This window comes from Mustelus asterias, chromosome 25, assembly GCF_964213995.1.
Source record: "Mustelus asterias chromosome 25, sMusAst1.hap1.1, whole genome shotgun sequence".
Lineage (NCBI taxonomy): Eukaryota > Metazoa > Chordata > Chondrichthyes > Carcharhiniformes > Triakidae > Mustelus > Mustelus asterias.
This window is the reverse complement of record NC_135825.1, coordinates 31,035,199-31,043,123: the sequence shown is the minus strand read 5'-3', so window position 1 is coordinate 31,043,123 and position 7,925 is coordinate 31,035,199. Positions and strand designations below refer to the sequence as shown.

Sequence of the window (7,925 nt, the reverse complement as noted above, 5' to 3'; positions counted from 1 at the left end):
GACTTGGTTCTTCACCCCCTCCCACTCCCCCGGGCGTTTTATGTTTCAGTGCTTATATCCTCTTGCATGCCAATTGTTTTGGAACCAGGAATCAATGTAAACTTGCAGCCGTTTTAGTATTAAAACGGTACAGCGCCACAAAGTGCTCGCGTCATCGTTTCCGCGATTTATAAGCACTGCACTTTCTTTCCTCTGATGCGGAGCCCCCCACCTATAAAGCCAAGCTGGTCTGCTCCCGAGCTGACAAAGGATCTGAGCAAGAATGGCAGCTTGGTCACTGAAAGTATTGCTGCTCGTCTCTCTGACACTCCCCGAGCCTAGCCGCTCTCTATCCGAAGCAGATAAGGAGGATCTGGTCGGTGCACACAATAAGTATCGCTCTTTGGTACCTGATGCATCCAACATTCTGAAAATGGTAAGGGGCTTCACTCTTTGAGAGCTGAGGGATCTATCCGTTTTATTATTGCACGGTGGTCTTTGAGGCTACACGTTCACCTGTATATTATTCCTCAAACTGGTAATATTGACATTGAATTGAGTCGATATATATTTACATTTTTGCAGGTGATATACAATTGCACTTTTTTTTAAGGAAGGGGATTTTTTTTCTAGCAGATCTTCAATATTTAATTATCTAATTAACTAAACCTTTATCCTCGGAGTACTACATTTATTTTTATCTGGGCTCATTCTCAGAGAGTTGCCCTCCATCAGATATAAAACGGCATCGTTTGGTTTCTTGGAGACAATAATTCAAATCAGATATTGAAATTGAACAATATGGATATTGAAATATATATTTCGACCGTTTTTAAAATTGACCTATCTCATTGTTTTGGTTGAGTGAGAGTGAGCAGGGAGCAAGCTACTTATAGAAACTTGGCTAGTCGCAATGTGTTAATCTCGGCTTCTCCCCGTTGCGGTGGAGAGAGGGGAAATCCTCGTCTTTGTCAGGGTTGAACCATCTGACCTGTTACCTATGCAAACGGATATGGGTATAAATCACATACAGACCGGAGTCTGGACTCTTTTTTTCCCCCTTGGGTGGGGACATCCCCTCTGGCGGATGGGGGCAGGAAATAGGGTTGGGAACTGTCACCCACATTGTGTCACTGCCCCAACTTTCGGTCTTAATCCAGATAAGGTCCAGCCTGAATTAGGTAATTGTGTAGAAGGGACACCGTGAAGATATTTTGTCATCCATGCTGCCTGGTTCATCCAATCAGAGAGTCGGCACAGACTGGATGGGCCGAATGGCCTGCTTCTGCACCATAGGGATTCTATGAACTCATTCCGATGTAACAGAAACAGAAAATGCTGGAAAAATTTCAGCAGGTCTGACAGCATCTGTGGAGAGAGAGTAGACATGATGTGGAGATGCCGGCGTTGGACTGGGGTAAACACAGTAAGAAGTCTCACAACACCAACAGGTTTATTTGATAGCAAAAGCCACTCGCTTTCGGAGCACTTGCTGCTCCTTCGTCAGGTGAGTGGGAGTTCTGTTCACAAACAGGGCATATAAAGACACAAACTCAATTTACAAAATAATGGTTGGAATGTGAGTCTTTACAGGTAATCAAGTCTCAAAGGTACAGGCAATGTGAGTGGAGAGAGCGTTAAGCACAGGAGTGAGTAGAGCCAATGTTTTGAGTCAGGATGACCGGACACCAAACTTTGGTTCTTTTCTCTCTCCACAAGTGCTGTCAGACCTGCTGAGATTTTCCAGCATTTTTTGTTTTTGTTTCAGATTCCAGCATCCGCAGTATTTTGCTTTCTTCATTTCTGATGTGAAGTGGATATCCAACATTGTCAGGGTGCCAAGGAATAAATGGAATTAAAATTATTTTTAAAACTTCAACTTCTACTGTGGGGCGGCACAGTAGCACAGTGGTTAGCACTGCTGCTTCACAGCTCCAGGGACCTGGGTTCAATTCCCGGCTTGGGTCACTGTGGAGTTTGCGCATTCTCCTCGTGTCTGTGAGGGTTTCCTCCGGGTGCTCCGGTTTCCTCCCACAGTCCAAAGATGTGCGGGTTAGGTTGATTAGCCATGCTAAAAAAAAAATTGCCCTTAGTGTTCTGAGATGTGTAGGTTAGAGGGATTAGTGGGTAAATATGTAGGGATATGGGGGTAGGGCCTGGGTGGGATTGTGGTCAGTGCAGACTCGATGGGCCAAATGGCCTCTTTCTGCACTGTAGTGTTTCTATGATTCTATGATTATAAAAGGGTTCAGAGAATATTTATTGATCTGGCAATTTGGATAGTTGTTTTAATATATGAATCTGTGTGTATTTCCTGTCTATAAACGGAACGTGTGCTATCCTGTTTGACAACTTAACTCCTCTCTTATATTTTGCATTCAGTTTTCCTGTGTCAACATCATTTGTCTGTGAGTCAATCAATTTACTCAAAATGCCTTTTAAACAAAAAGTGTCTTCAGCAACTGAAGTAATTAATGCACAAAATAATTTTGAGCAAAAATAAATGTTACTTTCAGTTAGCTTTTGAGTGTTTTGATATCTGCTTCTATCATAAACTTGCACTTCAACTGCACATTTTTACCCTATAGACCTTTCAAACACTATCGTGTATCCCGGCCATTGCAACCTGAGGGATTTCCCAATATGTGACCTGTGTATTCTGAGCATTGCAGGCGCTTGGTCTATCAAAAGGGGACATTGCTGTTTCGGCTCCCACTCGACTCTGCCTCCTTTTCCCATTACCATGCTGTCTGACATCCGCCAGCCACTGAAGCTGCTATACTGCTCCTCTCCAACGCGCCAAACATGCTTGTTAGTCTTTCTGCACCACAAAACACCCCTCTCCAGACATCCCTCCATTCTCGGAACCACCCTTCAACACTCCAATTTGTTAGACTTTTTTTCCCAGTGACTCCAGATCTCAGGTCCTGAGATTAACCTCGCCAACAACCCTCATTATCACCGGACCCTTTTCTGATTGATTCAGGATTCTAATATCTGCCTCAGTGCACTGAGAATCTCCTTAATTAGTGTTCCCAGAGCTCTGAGATCCCACTTAAAATGCGACCAATTGCTGAGACAATCCCAAGTCTGGCAAAACGAGGACCTTTTCCCTCAGTTCAAATAGGTTGTATTTCCCCCCCAAGGGAATGACACTTTGCGCTTAGCTTTAGGAAGAGAAACCGTAATAGGAGGAGGTCGGGAGCGACAAGGCATCTTCTGGCATGCCAGATTCAAACCAAGGTTCTCCAACCTCCAGCTGCCTCGAGAGTAGTGCTTGCGAAGGTTGTCTTCACGAAGGAAGCCATCAATGAATAACGTCAACACTTCCACCTTGACCCATCACCCAGTTCCATCCACCAGAACACTGTCAGTGACTGTGCCAAACATGTTGGCTCTACATTTTTATGCCATGGCTTCATACCAGACTGTCAATGGGAACAATAATAGTAATTGCCAAACTGTACACATGCTAAAAAGAAAATTGCCAGAGTAACCAAGTTCACAAAACAGGGTTGGCAGCATAACAGGATATGTTTTCAGAGTGGTATAATCCTTAAGATGTTCAACAATAATAGATTTTACCCACTGAGCCAAGGTTTCATGAATGGCATCATATACATCATTGAGAAAGAATTCCAATGTTTCAATGTCCAGCTCACCATTCCATGCATATAGAATATTCTGTTTCAGGCAATACCTTCATTGTAAGATAGTCTGCCATGGCCAGAATCTTACACTGAGTAAATATCTGAGTGCATCTTGGGAGATCAAGGTCACTCCCTATATTTCATGGTCTCAGCAATGATGAGTGAAGGACACTGGTATAAAGGCGCAATTATCTGAATGTGGAAGAATACACCTTCAAAATCAACCAGCTGTGTTATAAGAAGCTCCACTCAGGGTCAAACAGAATGTCGAAGTGCAGTCAGCCAGAATTGCAGGCAGGAAGAATGATGGAATTGCTGCCAGAGATGTTTGGATCTTGGTAAGAACCCAGCAAGAATGTTTTGTTTGTTCTCATGTTGGTTTGAAGGAAATTATAATATTTCTCTGACAAATAGCTGTATAATATTTTTTTGTTAGGCAGTCTCTCAGGATTGAGGATGATTTCCCCTCCATTCTGGTTCTGTACTAAGATGGATGATAAATCCAACATGTGATTTGCACACTCTGCCACATATAGGCAGGTGGCACTGGAAGAGTCGAGCAGCTGAGGACTTCAGATGATTGTGAATTCCCTCCAATGCCTCAATTTCACCTTTGGCACCTGACAAAGTCTCTCAACATGTTCGTGCCTTCCCAAAGAAACCTCCTCCATTTTGGGTGGTCACAAGCTAAGACTGTCATGAGTCAACGGGGAATGCTTGCTCTCTTCAGAGATGCTTTGTGGGCATCCTTAAACCATTTCTGTTCTCCTCTGAGTCTGCTGCTGCTGCTCTGAGTAGAATAGTTGCTTTAGGAGTCTTGTGTCAGGCATTCAAACAGCATGTCTCACCCAGTACTGTGGCAGTTAGTTCCTGATGAGGAATCCGCATGCCATCTGCCATCAGCATGTATACTCCTACATATGAAGCAATAAACAAGGCTAAGGAGGGATTGTTTTCCAATGAAATTCCTAGCCCAAGTCCCAGCAGGTGACAAACTGGTCCTTCTTGGAGATTTCAACACCAGAGTCAGGCAGAATCTTTGAAAGGGTGTGATAGACAGGGAAGGAGTCCACCTCCTGACAAATTGTCCAGAACATAGCCTTGTTATAACCAACACCCTGTTCTTCAATAAACCTCATATCACACATGACCCATATACTGGTATTTGCTCAACTACATCATTGTTCACAAAGTGGACTGTGGAAATATCCACATTACCTATGCCATGACAGGCACTAGTAACTGTTGGACCATCATCGTCAATCTACCATCTACTTCAGCCTGGCCCCCAAATAGCGAAGGCAATGGAAATAATGCTGTAACATCATAGGTCTCAAATATCTCACTAAGGCAGCCCTTCTCAGTCACCGCTTCGCTGCCACCAGGACCTATGGTGTGTGTGTGATTGATGTTAAAGTCCATCATAACAAGCACCTGTGAAGAGATCCCTGTTATCTCCACTGGGAAACATCATGACTGATTTGGAAAAATTGATCAAGAGGTACAGAATCTAATCGAGTGTGAGTTGTGATGGTAGTAGGCAGTTTCTATATATATATATATATAAATATATATATATATATATATATGCTGGTTTTTATGTTTTTGTAGTATGTTTAAAATTTCAGCTTTATTCTACAGGCAGTGTGTGGTAAGCATTTAGCTCAAGGGTTGTAAAAGCATGTTAATTATTAATTCTAGGTGGGAATGTGTTACTTTGATAAAGCTAATGGACTTTTGTTTACACAAAAGATTTTTGAGAAGTTGATTGACAGGGTCATGTGATAATGTAGTTAATGTGCAGAGTTGTGGCTGTAGTAGAACGAAATAAGCTTATGCAGTTTAGAGTGGCTGAGTGGGATTTTACGGCTCGCTGATCTGGAAGCCGTAAAATCCCGCCTGAGGTCAACGGACCTTCCCATTGTCCACCCCTTGCCTGCTCCGATTCCCATGGCATGCGATAGAATTCTGGCGAGAGATTTTGCTCGAAATTGTTTGAAGACAGAGGCTTCTGCAAGCTACTTTGAAACATACTGTGCGGGATTTTCCAGCCTCACTCGCCCCAAAACCAGAAAATGCCGCCCAAGGTCAACAGATTTTACCATGGTCTGCCCCTCGCCCACTCCGATTCCTGTGGTGGGTAGGATGATAAAATTCGCCCCAACATCTCTCTCTCTGAAAGCTTCAAGACTGTTAACACAATTTGTAACAAGTATGCCTGGGGTTGCTAACTGTATTTATTTGAACGTGGTTTTGATCTATGCATGAATGGGGCTTATTTGCACCTGGAACACTAATAAACTAGACAGTAAAGTTGATTCCTCAACTGTTAATGGTTAAGCTGCTTCATTTGTTAGAGTTATATTTAAATTGTGTTATTAAATAAAGTTTGTTTCACTATAAAAAATCCAAAATCTGTCAATTGAATTATTCCTGGAAAGAAACATCCTATCCTCACATTAATGCCAAACAGGAAAAATGGTTGGGGTCTAGTCTGGCTTCCTAATGTAATTTGGGATTCTGGTCCATGACCCTAACAAAATTGGGGGCTCTTGCTGGGATTAAAAAGTAAAATTCTTTGTCTGTCTTGGGATTATTGAATTTAAAGACAGTTGGTGTGAGGAACTGGTGCTTTCTTTCAGGTGTTGCATTCAGTTAGTTTAAATAGGGAGTGCCTTGTTAAAATGGCTCTTTCAGAGGTTAAAGATTTCCTGGATGTGGAAGAGGTCACTCAGATTGGTTACAAAGGGTGGTTAAAACAAAGCTTTTGGATTTGGTGAACAAGTTGCAATTGCCTTCGCTCGAAAAGTTGAGGAAGGATGAGATAATGTCAGCGATAGTGCAGCATTTGTATTTGCCAAACACACAGTTTGAATCATTAGAATTGGCTAAAATTCAGTTACAAATGAAAAAGTTGCCATAGGACAAAGAAATGAGATAGCTTGAATCAGAGGCAAAGGCAAGAGAGAGATTGGCAAAGGAAAGAGAGGGAGTGGCAATGGCAGAACAAAAGGAAAGTGAGAGAGAGAGAGTGGCAATGGCAGAGGGAAATAAGAGAGCATTTTAACTTCAGAAACTTGAACTGCAAAGGGAATAGCAACTTATAATGGTGCAGACAGAGGCAAAGCAAAAGTTGAGAAAAGTTACGAGGGAAGTGATGGGGAAGGTGTAACCCCTCTTAGTCAAATGCCGAGTGGGGATATGTTTAAACATATTCAAGCACTGCCAAGGTTTCAGGAACAAAGAACAAAGAACAGTACAGCACAGGAAACAGGCCCTTCGGCCCTCCAAGCCTGTGCCGCTCCTTGGTCCAACTAGACCAATCGTTTGTATCCCTCCATTCCCAGGCTTCTCATGTGACTATCCAGGTAAGTCTTAAACGATGTCAGCGTGCGTGCCTCCACCACCCTACTTGGCAGCGCATTCCAGGCCCCCACCACCCTCTGTGTAAAAAACATCCCTCTAATATCTGAGTTATACTTCGCCCCTCTCACCTTGAGCCCGTGACCCCTCGTGAACGTCACTTCTGATCTGGGAAAAAGCTTCCCACCGTTCACCCTATCTATCCCCTTCATAATCTTGTACACCTCTATTAGATCTCCCCTCATTCTCCGTCTTTCCAGGGAGAACAACCCCAGTCTACCCAATCTCTCCTCATAGCTAAGACCCTCCATACCAGGCAACATCCTGGTAAACCTTCTCTGCACTCTCTCTAACGCCTCCACGTCCTTCTGGTAGTGCGGCGACCAGAACTGGACGCAGTACTCCAAATGTGGCCTAACCAGCGTTCTATACAGCTGCATCATCAGACTCCAGCTTTTATACTCTATACCCCGTCCTATAAAGGCAAGCATACCATATGCCTTCTTCACCACCTTCTCCACCTGTGTTGCCACCTTCAAGGATTTGTGGACTTGCACACCGAGGTCCCTCTGTGTTTCTATACTCCTGATGACTCTGCCATTTATTGTATAACTCCTCCCTACATTATTTCTTCCAAAATGCATCACTTCGCATTTATCCAGATTAAACTCCATCTGCCACCTCTCCGCCCAATTTTCCAGCCTATCTATATCCTGCTGTATTGCCCGACAATGCTCTTCGCTATCCGCAAGTCCAGCCATCTTCGTGTCATCCGCAAACTTGCTGATTACACCAGTTACACCTTCTTCCAAATCATTTATATATATCACAAATAGCAGAAATGAAAAAGGATATAGAAACTTATTTTATAACGAACACCCTGTTCAAATCAGTCATGATGTTTCCCAGTGGAGATAACAGGGATCTCTTCAC

General features: G+C 43.2%; 1 protein-coding gene across 1 annotated transcript in view; it reads left to right on the top strand.

Annotated features, from left to right (window-relative positions):
* The first annotated feature begins 202 nt into the window (after nt 1-202).
* LOC144511882 (peptidase inhibitor 16-like) overlaps nt 203-7,925 on the top strand; it is a 28,327-nt gene continuing 20,604 nt past the window's right edge. The window contains exon 1 of the mRNA XM_078242311.1: nt 203-415. Within this exon, the coding sequence (XP_078098437.1) occupies nt 263-415 (153 nt within the window). The 5' untranslated portion in view covers nt 203-262. The remainder of the gene's footprint in view (nt 416-7,925) is intronic.